Source organism: Sceloporus occidentalis, unplaced genomic scaffold (assembly GCF_023333645.1).
Source record: "Sceloporus occidentalis isolate IW3139 unplaced genomic scaffold, rSceOcc1.0.p SCAF_125, whole genome shotgun sequence".
NCBI classification, from domain to species: Eukaryota; Metazoa; Chordata; class Lepidosauria; order Squamata; family Phrynosomatidae; genus Sceloporus; species Sceloporus occidentalis.
Window position 1 is genome coordinate 447,064 of NW_028317105.1, and position 19,164 is coordinate 466,227.

At 40.3% G+C, this 19,164-nt stretch overlaps 1 protein-coding gene across 1 annotated transcript in view; it reads right to left on the reverse strand.

The window, feature by feature from the left end:
* Positions 1-18,172, reverse strand: part of LOC149281984 (rab proteins geranylgeranyltransferase component A 1-like) — a 43,393-nt gene extending 25,221 nt beyond the window's left edge. The window contains exons 1-6 of the mRNA XM_089498742.1: positions 18,124-18,172; positions 11,526-11,592; positions 7,375-7,447; positions 7,113-7,237; positions 1,372-1,741; positions 401-517 (exon numbers count right to left, since the gene is read on the reverse strand). Coding sequence (XP_089354868.1) covers positions 401-517; positions 1,372-1,741; positions 7,113-7,237; positions 7,375-7,447; positions 11,526-11,592; positions 18,124-18,172 — 801 coding nt within the window. The remainder of the gene's footprint in view (positions 1-400; positions 518-1,371; positions 1,742-7,112; positions 7,238-7,374; positions 7,448-11,525; positions 11,593-18,123) is intronic.
* Positions 18,173-19,164: the final 992 nt, after the last annotated feature.

Sequence of the window (19,164 nt, forward strand, 5' to 3'; positions counted from 1 at the left end):
AAATGAAAACTAAACGACCTCAAAATAATTATAGCTGAGCAGAAAAAGAATTTCAGATATGGTTAAAGCAGCCAATTTCTCAATATTAAAACAAATAATAAAATAAGCAAAAAGAAATAGATCTGGCAGATTATCGTTAAGCCAAAGTAGTGTAAAAGGGTGTAAAAATAACATTTTTGGTTAATTTTCACCCTAAGGGGGTTTATTTAGGGAAATTCTCATTACACAAGAACTTGGTTACTTTACAGACAGACTCGTGGGATATTTAAGCACTTTTATTTTAAATGTAATGTACTTTTTCATTTGTTTCTTTGTTCTGCAGAAACTTCACTTATTTTATCAGAGCGTCTTTAACTGATCAGTGTTCACTCTAGCAAGTTGAATAAAAACAGCAACCGACCTGCTCGATTTTTCCATCGTAGTAGGTTAGAATCCTAGTGATGTTCTTGAACTCTGTATAGCGACTGACGTTGGATTTGATTAGTAGATTAATTAGCATTCCCCGGGAATACAGAAACTGCAGAAATAGATCACAAAATAAGTAAATACAGAACACATTTGTCAAATGGTATGTAAATGTTGCCTTACCCTCTAAATCTATATATTTAATAAACTACATTGATGTACAGTGCAAAACATGTTTGTGTAATAAAGAGGCACTTGTATTTGTAGTGTACATTTTTCCATTCGTAACAAGGGGATCTGGACACATCACTATGGCTCGTGCTTGATGTTCATTTCTTTCCCATTTCTCGCCCTTTATCACTCCCATCACTCCTGTGTTCCAATGGCCCTATATCACTCCCATCATTCCTGTGTTCCAATGGCCCTTCATCACTCACATCACTCCTGTGTTCCAATGGCCCTTTTATCACAACCATCACTGCTGTGTTCCAATGGCCCTTTATTACTCCCATCACTCCTGTGTTCCAATGGCCTTTTATCACTCCCATCACTCCTGTGTTCCAATGGCCCTTTAAAAACAGCTAAGTGACCCCAAACTTTTGAGCAGTAGCGTGTATATATTTTGGACGGTTACCAGCCACTTTTATCTCACGTCAGAATGTTATATATTATAGAATGTTATATATTATAGAATATTATATATTATAGAATGTTATATATTATAGAATGGTATATATTATAGAATGTTATATATTATAGAATGGTATATATTATAGAATGTTATATATTATAGAATGTTATATATTATAGAATGGTATATATTATAGAATGTTATATATTATAGAATGTTATATATTATAGAATGTTATATATTATAGAATGGTATATATTATAGAATGTTATATATTATAGAATGGTATATATTATAGAACGGTATATATTATATGGATAATGGGTAGCACTGACCTTTGAAACTAAATCAATGTTAAACCTCCGTCCCTCTTTTAGAATCTGTGAATAGGTAACGGCTTTGCCCGGCTCCGGCTGGCAGGTTTGAGCAGCGGCCGGTTCCGTCTCTGTCGAGTCGCATGTTTCCGGACCGGATCCGCTAAGCGTCTCGCTGGATTCGTGATCATTCCCCTCTGGCTCCTCGGGACCAGCGTTTTCTGGGTCGCTTGTCTCTTCTAGATCTGGGGTAATCGTACCCTGGTTAATACCCGAGGACGAGCTCCCCTGAGGCTGTGGTTCAGCTGGCAATTCTGCAGATGAAGTCGTTAAAACCGCAGGGTCAACGCAGAGAGCCCCAGCTTCTTTCACATCATCCGTATCTTCACTACTATAAGAAAGAAGAAGAAAAAAAAAGTCGTTATTTTTATATATATTTTTTGTAGTAGTAGTGATGAAGTCCACCGCCCTGCAGAGGTTGTTCGTATCGAAACACTTTGTTGAAGAAGACAATCACATTGAGTTTGCACTTGTGCTATCCTAATCCTTCATTCAAACATAAAATGTTGGGTTAAAGATAAGTGCCCCTCTTTGAAAGTGGTTAATTTTAAAAGAAAATGCACCAAACGTCCACAAGTAGCCACCCTGCTTCACATCACAGAGATACCTCGGATATCACAAACTCTTCACGGCTTAGAACCACGGCTTGGGGGTTTTATCATTTAAAAAGTGTTTCCTTCCCCCAGCACTGTATACAGTAATAACCCCCCAGCACTGTATACAGTAATAACCCCCCAGCGCTGTATATAGTAATATAACCCACCAGCGCTGTATACAGTAATAACCCCCCAGCGCTGTATTTAGTAATATACCCCCCCAGCGCTGTATCCAGTAATATAACCCCTCAGCGCTGTATCTAGTAATATAACCCCCCAGCGCTGTATACAGTAATAACCCCCCAGCGCTGTATATAGTAATATATCCCCCCAGCGCTGTATCCAGTAATATAACCCACCAGCGCTGTATACAGTAATAACCCCCCAGCGCTGTATTTAGTAATATACCCCCCCAGCGCTGTATCCAGTAATATAACCCCCCAGCGCTGTATACAGTAATAACCCCCCAGCGCTGTATATAGTAATATATCCCCCCAGCGCTGTATCCAGTAATATAACCCACCAGCGCTGTATACAGTAATAACCCCCCAGCGCTGTATTTAGTAATATACCCCCCCAGCGCTGTATCCAGTAATATAACCCCCCAGCGCTGTATACAGTAATAACCCACCAGCGCTGTATACAGTAATAACCCCCCAGCGCTGTATACAGTAATATAACCCCCAGCGCTGTATACAGTAATATACCCCCCCAGCGCTGTATATAGTAATATAACCCCCGTGTATCCAGCAATGTTGGTCAGCATTGATAACACCTGGTTTAATCTCATTCTGTTCCAATAAACTCCCTGGGGGCCAACATTTTCGTCAGTCATGTGATATTTTGGGCAGCTTTCCCTGTTCTAACACCACACTGAGCTGACGCTTTATGGCAATGCTAATGAAGTCCATTCCTCCATAGAGTTTCATCAGAGTGTCTGACTAGGTGATTAAGACTTCTACTGTTTCCCACAGGCAGTGTTTTTATTTTATTAAACAGCACAATTCATTTTTAATCTGATACTAGCGTCACAATAAAGTTTGACAGTCGCTTTTAATTGTATACATTTTAACGTTTTTTTGTTGTTTTTTTTTTTTTTTTTTTTTAAACACACTCATTGTCCTATCTGCCAATCTGTTCAACTGATGATGTCAACGGCCTCCTGTTGTGCGCAATTGGAGCAGACTGTATGGTTCAAACCCCAACCTGATACCTCGTACATCCGATCACAAAGGTTTGTTCTATAATCAAACGGTATATTTATATATATTTTTTTTCATACACACAAAAGTTGGGGGGAGGGGGGGGAAGTTGTTTTTTTTTTTAATTTTTTACGTAAAATGTAATTTTTCTCTAAACTTGGGAACGGAATATTTTGGCCGCGTTTCGCACCGAGACCGTTCGCCCCTCTGCTCGGCGACATAGCTGCTCAATGCGTCCGGCGTCAATGATTCTTCTGCCTAATCTATCTGTCCTCAGAAACTCAATTACGCCTTTGATTTGCAGGAAGGTAGAGAGACTTAATCACGATGATGAATCGCGAAGGGAGAGGATTCTTTCCACACACACAAAAAAAAAAAAGACATTTCTTCTCGATCCGCATCTATATTAGCAGATGAAAAAGTGCCACAAGGATCATTAATACTAATTTCGGCTACAAGATATAATTATTAAAGTGGGAAAAAAAGAAGATTTTATGGGAAAATAAACCATAAAACCTAATTAAGTGGATGAAGTCTTCCAATCTTCTCCAGCCGCTTCCAATATAATGTAAATATTAGACATCATCTTATTTAAGGGACGCTGAAAAGTTATATCCAAGACTAATAGATTTTTAACCAAATTTTGATTACATTTAGCACCGCTGACATGTTGAAAATTGATTGTAATTATCCCAATGAGAGCCTCGCGGGCATGCGATGGATTTAGTCTCTTTCTGGCACGCGAGAGGTTAAAAAAATATAACTCGCAAAAGGATTCGGGGGTATTGTATAATATAATAATATAATAATGTAATGTCTTCTATAATATATTTGATATATAAAATACACACACAATATTATATGCCGATACTGCATTGCATCTCTATATGATAGAAATAATTGTCTGTTGTATTTTATACCATATTTGTCTAATATATATATATATATATATATATATATATATATATATATATATATATATATATACATACACATATATATATACATACACATATATATATATATATATTATACCAGTAATAGACAATTATGGTATAAAATCCAACAATTATTTCTATCATATAGAGAAGCACATAGGAATAATGCAGTATTGGCATATAATATAGTGTGTATATATATATATATATATATATATATATATATATATATATATTATACCCACACACAGAGATAATATTATATGCCAATATTGTATCATTCCTTTGTGCGTCTCTATATGATAGCAAATATATCATATCTGTTACTGTATTTATAGAATATATATATATTATATATAATGTTTGTCTATGATGATAGTTTCATATGCCAATATTGCATTGTAAATGTACGCTTGTATGTGGGAGACATCTGAGCTTTTGCTTTACTGAGAAGGTGGTGGATAAGTGGCACAGACTCCCAGCAGAAGTGATAGACGCTAAAATTGTGAGGGAATTTCAAAGCGCATGTGGCATGCATATGACTCCTAAATAGGACCGAGGACTGGTTAAAGTTCTAGCCCGGAATGGGTCTGATCTGCTGTTGCGTTGTACGTTTCTATGCGGCTCATACTCAAAAAACAGCAGCCAACCGGTGGCCACCTCTACCCGCTGGAGGATTACGGCAGGTAGAAAGACCTTGTTGTTGTTGCCTGAGCCGGCGGGGCGAGTTCAGTGACCCGGATATAACGAGTCTAAATGCAGATGAGGGCTGTTTCTATATATTTAGGTTAATGCTGTCGGGTTAATGACGGTTCCCGTTTGATTTTCTGCTGAACGCGCTCTCGGAGACGATCCGGCGGATTCTTCCGCCTCGGCGAGCAATCACTTTTCGTGTGTACTAACCGGCGACGTGCACCAGAAAAAAAAAAATGACCTTATAAATAGGGCTCGTGTTTTGTCTGCTATTCGCCCTTCTGGTGTTTTTCCACCAAAACGATTATTAAACGGGACGGGTAAATTCCTCAGGAATTATCAATACCAAAAACTTTCCATTTCTTATTTATTATGGGGATTTGACTCCTTGCAATCAAAACAACAAATAGAAATGATTTATGGTTTTCTGTATCGCCATCATATTCCGTAGCGATGTACAACGGGTACATTAAATATTATTAGCAAACAAAATAATTCATAGAAATTCATTAAAATTAAATTAAAATAACCAATAGACAAAATAATTGATAGAAATAAAAAAATCAAAATAACAATTAATAGAAAATAAAACAACAAATAGACATATCAGAAATATTATATTACAGAATCAGCTTAATCAGTCCTTTGGTGTCGTCTTAGAGCCATGATAGCCGTACGCCTATCCCATGCATGTTTAAATTCCCTCACTGTGTTAGCCTCTACCACTTCTGCTGGGTGGCTGTTCCCTTCATCGAGAGGTCATTTACACCAGGTAACACCTTCTGCCCCCGAGTCTTTTTCATATCCGGCCCCTTTAAGCATCTACTAGGAACACGTAGGATGACAGATCACACGATGCAAGTGACTGACTGTTTATATAAAAAATAAAATGCATTTGTTTTAAGCGCGCCGTCGTGTTGCAGAGAAGCGCCCAGGCCTTGTGCTTTATGTGGATCTGTAATAATATTTACAGCCAAATTTCCCCCAGCCGGGCGCCAGGTTTAGGAGGGATATTAGATTACCAGGAACGCCGGTTATACTATCCCTATTGTTTCTACGCAGCCATAAATAAAGAGACTCCGTAAAGAGAATTTTATTTGAATTTGTCGCTTGTCAATGTTAAGGCAGTCGATGGAACTCCATACACATCAATAACGCCGGGACTGAGCGTGCAGCCATGGGGGTGTATTAACTAAACATGAGGTTCGCAGGAGAGTCTATTGATTGTCAGTGCCTTTCACACAGAGGAGGCTCACCGGGGCTGGCCTTTCATATAAAAACATAGCAACCGCTGAAATATTCCTCTCCTGCACACCGGGTTCAGGAGAGAGGTCAGAGACGGGCGACTAAAACGGTGAATGTTTTCACGATAAAAAAAGCAACAACTATAGGTTAAGACTAAAGGATCTTATTAGGTCCGGCTTGGAGAAGAGGGGAGAAGAGGACAAGAGAAGAAGATAAGAAGGACAAGAGAAGAGAAGAAGAAAAGAAGGACAAGAGAAGAAGAAAAGAAGGACAAGAGAAGAAGAGAAGAAGGGCAAGAGAAGAAGAGAAGAAGGGCAAGAGAAGAAGAGAAGAAGGGCAACAGAAGAAGAGAAGAAGGGCAACAGAAGAAGGACAAGAGAAGAAGAAGGGAAAGGGAGATGTGAAACATTTAACTACATAAAGGGATTTTACAAAGTGCAGGAGGGAAGACGACTTCTGCATTTGGATTCGTACAAATTTACTGAATTTTGGTGAATTCTGCGATCTGCACAAAGATAAAAAAAAAAAAAACCAGGCCAGACCCCCCCTACCAAGCGGACGAAAACAAAGCAACAAACTCAGAGAATACTTGTCTGAAATTTGTTGCCAGAAAACGAACCGAAAAGTTCATGTAAATAGTTTTTGGTCCATCTGCACACGTCTAGACGGAAGCTTATTTCAAAAGAGTAGAAATGTTAGAACAAGAGGCTATAATATAAAAACCAGAGGGTCGGAGGCTTAGATGGAACATCCTCCCAGCAGAAGTGGTAGAGCTTAATACAGCGAAGGATACTTGATTTAATGACGATAAAAAAAAAAGTCAGGTTCCATGTTCCCTTCTGATGCATTAAATAACAGGGCGTTTTATGCCTTCTGTCTTGTGGACTGTTAAACATATGATGTCATTCACGACCCCCGCTCTACAGATCACACAGAAACATATCATTCTTACGGCCGCACCGATATATTCTGGCTGATCGTATCACGAGACTTTTTTTCTGCAAGTTTTTGTTTTTTTTAGTAATTACCTGGAACCGCAGAAAACTTCGATATTCCGCACGGTCCGGTTCCTCCGGCTCAGGCGAATACTTTTCTCGTTAGCCAAGATTTGCCCGATTCCAGGTTCAGCCTCCTCGCTGGTAACGTCGTCTTTCTGAAGAAACACCAGCCGCCATCAGAAAACCTCAAACGTTCGTACATGAAATAGTTTGAAATGACCTTAAAAGGGACGGTTTTATTTCCCCTCCGAGAAAGTTAGGGTTGATTGGTGACCGGTAATCAGCGACTCACCTTACAGTCTTCTATCCACGTCTGTAACCCTGAAAACGTGAAGCTGGCCCAGTTCCCACCGTAGTAATTTCTCCTGTAATAAGAGAGGAAAAAAAAAATAACCGAGTGTTAAAAGGATCTCATAAAAATGTACTTTGCAATTCATTCCAAACTGTCAGACTTAAGTTATAACGACAATTTGTATAAAAAGAAAAGGGAAAAAAAAAAAAAAAGTTATAAAGAATTGTAAATTTACAGACGGAAAAAGGATCGCTTAAAAATCATCACTCAAGAGAATAACAGATTAATGGGTCGGATGCTCGGCCAGGTAGGTTTATGGCTTTTATCTCCGGCTCCGGATAATGAGGAGCAAACAGGGGCGCTTGATGGAGAGCTTTGTTGGAGGTTCTATGTCTCTCCCGCGTTCTAAAGACAGGGGTTCAACGGGCTGGGATCTGGGGGGACCAAGGATCGTGGTAAGTCCGAAGGGCTGGCTGGGCGTTCCAGATCCATCCAAGGCCGCGGTTATCGTCTAATACGAAGAACCAGAAGCACTAAAAGCTTTGGGAGTTCCACCGAGCCGGCGATGGCTGCGAAGTGGGTTGGACAGAGATTCGTCTTTACTATAACTTTACTAAGTCCTTGAGTTTTATTCCCTTGAGTTTTTCCTACATCATGAGGCTGAGACGGTTCATTAAGATCCACTGATTGGTCGGTGGCTTTTCTTGGGGTAACTTCACTGATTAGGCGACCGTAGCTTTTGGGACTTCTGAGGACTCTTCCTCGGATGGAAGGATTCCACCAAATTAGCGGAAATGACTCTTGTTTCTCTGGCGGTCTCTACCTGTCTGCTCACGTCTCTCGAGTGTCCACCATTGCTTGTGCAGGAGCTCACGCTCTTCTCTATCCTCGAGGTAAGTATCGAGCCCTGTCGCAATCCATCGGTGGCACATACCACTACATCCCACCATCCCAAGTTAAAGCGGCGGGTCGTAGGTGTCCTACTGAGCGCTTCTCATGGAAACACTCCGCAGAGCACCGGGACGCTTCTAGACCTTTTTCACCAACAAAAAAACCAGCAGTGATCAGAGAGTCAACGGAACGTTTTTGATCGCCGCTCCTTTAACTAACAAACACTCTGCTGACGTATCGTACTTAGAGACGGAGAACGAGAAGGAACCAAAACCTGAACGGAAAAGAAACTAAGTAACGCAAAATAATTGCAACCGCGTCTCTCGGTGGGACAGAAGTGAAGGTAGGAGCTCGTTCCTATGAAAAAGCCATGGACAATAAGGGCAATCGGGTATAGGAACATTTTTGCTGACAAATGAGCAAAATTACTGTGGGAACTAGATTAATTTCATATAAAAAAAAAGAAAAAAAATCCACAATCAACTCTCCGTCGGCGGGTTTCCCGTTAACCGCTCCGCGTCAGGACTGAATGCCGATCGCCGGCTCTCTGAATTGCAAATTACTTTTCTAAATCACTTAATGTCCATCCTTGAAATTTCACATGTCAACATCTCATTAATATCTCCAGCGGCGGTGGCTTTTGTGAGAAGAAGCGCAGGCTGCATTTATTGAGACAGATCGCTGGCACGCAGAGACGGGCCTCCTTCAATTACAATTTGGCAGAAGCTCGCTTTGGTTTCCAATCAGTCCGCGGGAATTTATGACAAGCGAGCAATCGAGTGTCCGCTCTGAATGGGATTAGCTGCCGCTGATGGCCGGGCCGGGCCGCATAAATCGGCAAGGACACCGTTCGGCCCATTATAATGGACCGCTTCAATACCATGGAACCCCAGCGCTTCGGCGGCAACTTTGTAAAAGTAAATACCCCGCGACAGCAAGAAAATAATAATTGAGGTGCCGTTCAATCTACTCTGCGGAAGAGCACTTCTTATAACTAAATGCCGCTTTATAAACATACTCCTCGTTCTATTGCAGGTCGTTACTCCTTCAATAAATAGTAACATTTGGCTTCCTTGATTATTATTATTTTTGCGGGGAAGATTTTATTGTCATGTGACACAGAGACAGGTACTGATTGGATGTGGTCATAAAAACTGAAAAACAAATCTAAGTTTCTGTATGTATCGCATACATTCACACTATTGTTCAAAAGTTTGGTGTCACTTTGCTGTTTTCAGGGAAAAAGAGGATATTTCTGTCTGTAACATAATTGCAATTGATTTCTAACCATCAATTAGCACAGAAGCACAGGAGTGATGGGAGTGATAAAAGGCCATTGGAACACAGGAGTGATGGGAGTGATAAAGGGCCATTGGAACACAGGAGTGATGGGAGTGATAAAGGGCCATTGGAACACAGGAGTGATGGGAGTGACAAAGGGCCATTGGAACACAGGAGTGATGGGAGTGATAAAAGGCCATTGGAACACAGGAGTGATGGGAGAGATAAAGGGCCATTGGGACACAGGAGTGATGGGAGAGATAAAGGGCCATTGGGACACAGGAGTGATGGGAGTGATAAAGGGCCATTGGAACACAGGAGTGATGGGAGTGATAAAGGGCCATTGGGACACAGGAGTGATAGGAGTGATAAAGGGCCATTGGAACACAGGAGTGATGGGAGTGATAAAAGGCCATTGGAACACAGGAGTGATGGGAGTGACAAAGGGCCATTGGAACACAGGAGTGATAGGAGTGATAAAGGGCCATTGGAACACAGGAGTGATGGGAGTGATAAAGGGCCATTGGGACACAGGAGTGATGGGAGTGATAAAGGGCCATTGGAGCACAGGAGTGATAAAGGGCCATTGGAACACAGGAGTGATGGGAGTGATAAAAGGCCATTGGAGCACAGGAGTGATGGGAGTGATAAAGGGCCATTGGGACACAGGAGTGATAGGAGTGATAAAGGGCCATTGGAACACAGGAGTGATGGGAGTGATAAAAGGCCATTGGAACACCGGAGTGATAGGAGTGATAAAGGGCCATTGGAACACAGGAGTGATGGGAGTGATAAAGGGCCATTGGGACATAGGAGTGATAGGAGTGATAAAGGGCCATTGGAACACAGGAGTGATGGGAGTGATAAAGGGCCATTGGGACACAGGCGTGATGGGAGTGATAAAGGGCCATTGGGACACAGGAGTGATGGGAGTGATAAAGGGTCACTGTCCGCCTATGAAGATTCCTTTAAAAATCAGCCGTTTCCAGCTACAATAGTCATTTACAACATTAACCCCGTCTGTGCTGGATTTCTGATCAATAAAGCGTGCAGTTTTGTCTTTATACCGTGTATAGTGAAGCTAGGCATTGAAGCATTAAGCCAGCAGTGGATGAGAACGGATCGTTTGCTAGAGAAAAATGTTTGTCTGATCCGCGATTATATTGTTACCTCTTGAATCGGGCGATCGTGCTGCGCTGCAGCCTGTATGAGAGTAAAACCGATCGCTTCTCTTACTGTGGAACCAGGAAAACTGTACTTATCCAAGGTAATTATCTTCAACACCTGGTTTATTTGTTATAGGAAGCTTAACCCCTCCTTAATGACAAAGCCCATACATGTACGGGCTCAAAATGCATTCTTTTCAATGGGTTTAGGGATCGCCCATTGTCCTTAAGGGGTTAATAAAAGCATCAAGGATGGATCTAGTAGCGGAACGCTGCATCATATCCCATGTTCTACGTAACAAAAGTACATTCAGATTGAGAGTTTGGTAGGGCCGTGTCCGAGAAAGAATTCTTCTAGTGCAGGGGCGGCCAACCTGCGGCCCTCCAGCTGCTGCAGGACTACATCTCCTATCCTCCTCAGCCAGTCCCTTAGCTGAAAGAGCATTATGGGAAATGTAGTCCTGCAGCAGCTGGAGGGCCGCAGGTTGGACGCCCCTGTTCTAGTGTTTAACCTTAAAGGTGCTGTTCCACTCAGACAAAAACAAACAATAAACCTTCGCAGATCACTTTATTCTTTCATCGAAAGGTTTAATCAAACAGAAACTTTTAAGAAGCTTTTGTAGCTTTTACACCGTATCGTTTCAAGGGGTTAATGAAAGGGAAGGCGATATCCACAAACTATTCTCTGGTGGAGAAAACCATTTACGAGCAAATAAGTCGTTTATTGTTTCCTAAAGATGCAGTAAAGAGGAATTCTCATATTTTCAGTATGTCGAATGATTTAAGAATTAGAAACGCGTCGGATTTACTTACGCATCGAGGTGGAGGACCCTCTGTCCGATTCGTGAACAAGCAGCAGCGATGATGGATTCCGGAAGGCCTAAATAGTAACAACACGGCTGTTAGTGACGTAGAGGACCGGCACACATCGCTAAGGCGTTTCTGCTGCGGTTCTGCATGTAATCAGTGAATCATAAACACGTTTACACAGCACATAATAGAGCACTGTGTCTAAAACCAACGCGAAAAAATACAAGCTGGCCGGGGGAAGCTATTTATCAGCACACGCTCTACTTCCTGTTTCTCTGCGACCTCATACGCCTTTAAGAGAGGGTTCAGAGCAAATGTATTCCCTCCTCAAGGTGCTAAAAGGTTGGCGTTTACATGATACTATTTATTTTTAGCCAATCAAAAAAAAGATAAAATAAAACAGGAAAAGATTTAATATCTTTTACCATCTGGCATACCAGAATTTCTGCATCAAAATGTTTAAACAGAAGAGTAACTCTTTTTTTTTTTTTTTAAACCATTTTTACATAAAAAGGATTAAGAATTCCAAACGACAAAAGCAGAAAATGTATATTTTTAACCGGAAATGAAAACGTGCATAAAATTCAAATTTTCTTGCACGGAAAAATGTATTATAAAATATTTTTTTCCGTATTTAATTTCGAGTTCTCCAATGTTTTTTGGCTTCTTTCCTTGCATTTTATGGTTTAGTCTTGGCTGTTTTGGTGTCAACAAGGAGGAGACATATTTCAAGCGCATAAAGCCAGGTCAATGAGCGGCACTTTAAATAAGTACCACTATCCTCCTCTCCAATTAACCCAAAGAGCAGCAGCACCTGACACGCGCCGAGCTCCTTCCCAAGTAACTTCCTGGCGTTACGATTTAACTCTTACCAATTAAGTGCAAAAAAAAAAAAGAAAAAAAAAAAAGGCCCGGCATGTTTTTTTTTGATGAATAAAAAACAAACAAAAAACAAACACATATTACAGACTTCTGAAAGGCGACTGTCGCCTACACAACCCCGACAAAATCCTGTCCAAAAAAACTTTAATTTTCTTCTGAGGCTGCCCTCTTAAAGGCCAATCACATTCATCTAATGGGAGGAGTAAAATAAAAGGGGAGGGTTAACCAAATGTGAGGGATTATTTTAAATGGGTTTTTTTTTTTTACACTTTTTACATGTAGTAAACATGTAGTTACATGAGATATAATGGCTTTTTCATTTTTATTATTTTGCAATGCTCTCAATGCAACATGGAAAAAGTTCCCTTTAGGGGTCTCATGCTTGCTGGTGATGTAACAATGACATCACTGGGCTCAGTGTATTGTTTATTTGCTGCATTTTTTTTTTTTTTTAAAGCAGAAAAAACAAACATTTTTTATTCTTTACTTTTCCGCTTGCGGTCAGAGGGAGAAACGTTGTTTCTTGCTCTCTGTCCTCCGACCTCCCCTGCGCTGATCACACTGATCAGCCAGCAGGGCTCCATGGACTTGCTTATGGCAATACAGGGGGAGAAATCAGAGATCCCAGAAGGTCTAGACAGACCCTGCTGAGTCTCCCCGGTCCTTTAGTGGCCCTTCCGGTGGGCTTCAGCAACGTCACTGGCTTCTCCTGCCGTTTGTAGGAGTTCTCGCTCTGCTATGTCAAATCTCCAGTTTATTGGAGCAAAATGAGCTAAAACCGGTCAATATAGACCTTCATTCCTGTGCACAGTGCTGGGGGCCAAGCTAAAAGAGACATATTTCTTTCCGTGGCGATTTAAGGTGGGTTCTCAATATAATACTGCTTTCCTACACGCGTGAAGACCCCCGCAGGGGTCTACTGAGCCGTTAAACACAACCTTTTATTGCATGTTTTCCGCTGCAAATATGAGTTTAATTTACACAGCAAAAAAATACTAAAATGTATAAAATGTTCAAATCCCGACACAAAGTGTTTGCCATAATGCAAAAAGTGTATTTTTTTTTTTATCAAGACCTGTACGCGGATTGACTATTTTAACTTAATTTGGTAAAAGACGCTTTATCTGTCCATGAATCGCACGGAAAACGGGATATGATTTGCCTCCTTGAAAAAAAAAACCAAGGACATATTTTTCTAACTGAATGACTGAAAAAATAATCTATCTTTTTGTTTTCGTTAATATATTTTCAAAATTGCATTGGAATCAAAAATTGATTTTATTTTCATTTATTTTTTTTTTTCCTCCCCACCACTGTACTTACACAAAATAAACATAAAATAAACTACTTACACCGGTCTTGGCCTATCAAACAATAAATAATAGATTCCCTTGACAGGACTCTGATGACCTGGCAAAGCCCGAGTGCTTTCAGCCAAAATCATATGAAACCATAAATCATTCTCCACTTTATAGAACGTTTCAGAATGGATTCTCGCCTTCTACCTTGAAAGGCATTCCGTGCGTTATTTATAACCGCGGAACCCGAGGAAGGAGAGAAGATTGCAGGGAACAAGAGAATTTACAGCGACGGCGGCGTTTATAAAGAATAACTACTTCTGGGGAACAGAAATTACCCGGAGTTACCGGAAAGGGCCGGGATCGGGGAGGACGCCTCGTTACTCCAGCCCGAAACGATTGATCCGGGGAAGGGACCCAAAGTCACTGTTTATGGGCGAGCCGAGCGAGAAGAGCTTTGATTCTAGAGGTTTTTGGTCATCTCGATGACATCATCTTTGATGGGCAGGCCGGGGAGCTTTGTCAACGAGTGGACGCTGGGACTGAAATATTAACCCTTTAATAGCCCATTGTGAAGACTATGTAGTGACGTGTGTTAAGCAAATGGCTCTACTACTGGTCCTCATGGAAACCTTGACTTCTCATTTAAAGATACACGATTGAGTCACCTGCATTCAAGCAGGGATATCAACCGTAACATACGGGTAGCAAAAGCACCGTTTGGGAGTCTTATATATACGATCACAGCATGGTAGAATAGGAAGAAGTCGGTTCCAGACTGCGTGGCCCTGAGATGGGGTAAAAAAACAAAAAAAAAAAACCCTGAGACTCGGGGGCAGACCGTGAGCGCTCCCTGGTACTTAGATGACTCCTCGTAATTGTGATTCACAGCAAAAATTGGACTTTCTATAAAAAGCAAAATATAGCGAAGGGTCTTTTGGACAAATATATCCCTTATTGTACTATTGGTGGTTTTTTTGGATGTTATAATGTAAAATTAACACCAAAATGCATCCATCAGCACATCACCGACAAGAGGAACACAGCTGTTTGCAGGTAGGATGTTGACAGAGAAGTCCTTGGTCGGAGTGCGATTTTTAGATGTAGGGCTTTCATTGATCTGGGGGGGCGACAGCAGATTATAATCAAACCCACTTTCCAGCCAGCTGGTCAACTCCAGAACTTACTTACGTTCCGTAAAGTATCATGTTAGTGGCAGGCACGCTTAACTTCCACCGCTGTATTAACCCCTTAACACTAACGTCCCTGCTTACTTCCATGAGCTCTGTACAAAGCTGTAATGGCTCCACAACACTCGAGAGCAAAGGATACGGACTTACATATTGTTTATTTTTGGGATAAATTATCTCATGTCCCTAAAAACAGAAGGCCAGTGGGCGATGCTAACGAAGTCCCAGTCTCCATACAATTCCATTAGCCAGAAAGTCCTACTGAGTGATTAGGAGTGAGCCATTCTACTGTTTTCCACTGACAGTATGATAAGGAGTCGGGGGGGGGGGGTTTGTTTAGTAGATTGCGGATACAAATCGCTAATATGCAGCTGCCTGAAAACATTAGTTTTAACAAAAAACAAAATAATAATAATTAGCCCAATATTTTTTAAAACATATTTTAAATCTAAAACTGGGGAAAAATGGTGGAATTTCACTTGCTACAGAATCTGGAGTAAAAATACATATAATTTAATATATACACACACACACGCACCATTGCATAGGTTTATTTAGTGAACTACAAGATGTAGGATATTCGAAAAAGTTGCAGACCCGCTTTAAGTCGTTTTTGTTGTTGTTGTTTTTTTTATTAAGCCTACAGAACCCCAAGAACATTTATAAAGAGAAAATAACGGTTATTTAATGAAGTGACCCTCCCTGCTAGTTTAGCGGCAAAACCAAATACGCAAACTTTACCAAAGCCCCCTCCTTTTCTCTATCATTTAAATAACATTTGGACTCCGCACATTTATTTTTATCACGGTAGGGGGGGGGGGGATCAATGCGGAAAAATGGACTTTCGGCAAATGAAAAATCAGCAGCTGAAATGAAGATAAGTTTTAACTTGAAACTACTTGCGAGTCTGAAGTCATAAACAGCGTATCGACAACCATCGAGGATAAATATATCTTCCTTTATGAGTCTGGTGGATCTGGAGCGCTCCCTAATGCGCCGTTACAAATTATTAATGGGCGCACTTTTTCCCTCCTCTACCTTAGTGCAGATTGCTGGCCAAATGTAGTTTTTTTCCCCCTCTATATTTTTCATGGGTAGGAGAAAAATTCTGGTGGCCTTCATAAATTATTATGCACTATTTTACAGGAACGCTCATATATTAGCCACAGGTAAGAGACTCCTGAGCTTTCAGAAACGGCACAAGATAAAAAGTTTTGTAGCCCTAAAAAAGACTCAAATTCCTGAGACTTTGGTAACAATTATAGCAAAAAAAAAATATATATATATATATATTGAACTCGGTCATTTGTATTTGTATTGTGTTGTAGTATCTTAGCCCAATCTACTAGACAAATAGCCGGACTGTTATCATACCACCTTGCGGTAAACCATGGAATGACTCAGTCTTAATCACCCAGCTGGATAACCTGACAAATGAAAGTCTATGGAGGAAGGGACTTCATTAGCATTGCCATAAAGCATCAGCTCAGTGTGGTGTTTGAGCCGGGAAAGTCACCCAAAATATCACATGACTGACAACAATGGCCGCCTCCAGGCCTGCAGATAAAGAGGAAACATACAAACAGAATTTGACTGCAGATAAGAGCCATTCAGCGGCCCCCGTCTAGTCTACCTGCATTTCCTGCTGTAAAGACTCAAACTTTAATCAGTCGTTGGTCTCGTCTTCAGGAGCCGTATGCCTATCCCATGCATGTTTATATTCTCTCACTGTGTTATCCTCTACCATGTCTGCTGGGTGGCTGTCCCACTTATCTACTGCACTCAGTAAAATAAGACTTCCTTACATTCCATCTAAGCCTTTGACCCTCTAGTGTTAAATTATGGCCTCTCATTCTAACATTTCTCCTGCTGGGAGGCGGTTTTACCTATCCACTACCATCTCAGTAAAGTAAACATCCAGACATTACATCTGACCGTCTCGTTTTAGGTGAAACCAAGTATTTATACACATATTGCATATTTGAATCTGATGCATGATTTTATTTATATTATATATATATATGTATTTTAATTTTTTTTTCTGTTTCTTAAGGGCCATTGGAGCACAGGAGTGATGGGAGTGATAAAGGACCTCTGTACGCCTATGAAGAGATTCCATTAAAAAGCTGCTTCCAGCTACAATAGTCATTTACAACATTAACCCCCGTCTGTGCTGGATTTCTGATCCATTTCATGTTATTTTAATGGAAAAAATCTGCTTTTCTTTCAAAAAACAAGGCCCTTTTTATATATATATAAGTCCAAAGATTACAAAACTCCAACTTCCTGGTCAACGTTTCAGTCTTTTTATTTGTCAGGATGTCCTGATGAAAGTCTATAAATAAAAAGACTGAAACGTTGACCAGAAAGTTGGAGTTTTGTGCAATCATTTAATACAAGTCCCAGGAGTGCCGGTAACTATCATTGCAATTTATATAATCTATATACACACACACACACACCTATAGATCAGGTATAAACTTATACCTGGTATTTTATGGTTTGCAACGTTCGAGATATTCTGTTCACGAGCACAAAGGTTTTAATCACAATAAGAACCATTTACTCCTAATACAAAAATAAATAAATTATGATAAAAAAAGCGTATGTCTGAGCGTTAATGGAATAAATCGTACCGAGCGGAACACGTTATTCACAGACATTTCACGATTGGATTTGCTGTTAGATAAAGGGAAGGTCGTAGTACTACAGCCTAAACTGAATTAATCAAATAAATTAAAAAAAAAAAAAAAAAAGGTATTTAAACAAAAATGATGCTATTTTACAACCAGAGGCCATTCCAGGTCAGCAACATTTATGTCATATTTATGAATGAGGCCGGATAACCTGCCTATTGTCATTAACCCCATAAACCTCCTGTCTATGTCAGTGCTGTTAATGACAGGGCTGGGAAACCTATGAATAATTCAGGAGCCAAACAGAAAATATTAGTAGCCAGTTTAATTCTTTAGGAGTCACACTGAGACACATCATACGAGATAAATATAACCCATATATATCCCCGGTATGTCTGCCGGTCACTATATCCCATGCATTACAATGGCCACGGTGTATGCACACCCTGCCAGGGACCATGCTAGCTGTCAGAGCCCGTAATAAATACCCAACATGGCGCATAAAATACTGCAGGCGGCCACGAGGCCCCTTATTCCGGCCCAGGAGACATTCGCAACAACGGCCTGCCTATCGCACAACGCTAACAAATCATACCGGTGCCGAGAATGACAACATCAAATTCGGCAGGCAGGTCGTCAGCCATCTTTAAAAGTCGAATGGTCATGTGACTTGTTGTTTCCGGAAGCGACGCGTCTCTCACGGCTACGCGTGCACCAGTATGGGAGCGGCCATGTTGGTTTGGGGCAAATGCCAGCATGTAGCGCTGAGTGTATTTACCAGGCAGTGCTCTTATACCTGTGTATTTATTCATGTTTTCTTCAGCAGAAGTCAGTAAGGGAGCTGAGATGACTGCTCAAAATAAGGCTGTTTTGTTACAATATTTAGTAGAGTCAACCTTAGATAATGAAATAAGAAGGGGTTAAAATCCACCATGACGCTAAAGAAATAAAATAGTTTTTTGAGGGCTGCCAGCCGGACATTAGACTTTTTTTAAAAATTAATTTTAATTGTATTTATTTATTTACAACTCTCATCACCCTCTTCGTTATCATTATGGTGAGAGTGATGGGAGTTGAAGTCTTTTTAAATAAACGTGTTTATATGTATTTGCATATATATATATTTTTTTTTTTATTTTATTTTATTTTTTTTTTTATTAGAAAAGTATAAAATATACAGACAGAAAATTCATAAATATACATCTATTTTAGAGACATTCAGAGACTAATATACAATCGACATACATAAAGACAGACGCAAATATAAATATATAAATATATTGTTTCAAATAAGCATTGGGGGAGAACCTCAGAGGAGAGAAGAAAATTATTTCCATTGTATTAATTATTGTTTGTTTTTTTTGTTTTTTTTTATTATTTTTGTCTCGCAATGTCCTGGGCTTTTTTTAACCAATTGAGGTAAGTCCATGTAGTTCTACCCGTTATATCGAAAGACCAGCTAATGTCCTTTTCCATATTTAGTTGATGGATCAACTGAGATAAGTAGTGGTCCATATGAAACAGCTCAGTAGATTTCCAGTTTCTAGCTATTATTATTTTTGCAGCTGCTAGGCAGTGTATCGCTAGCGGTCTTTTTTCTTTTGGTATATGTGCTATATTTAAAAGGAGCAACGCA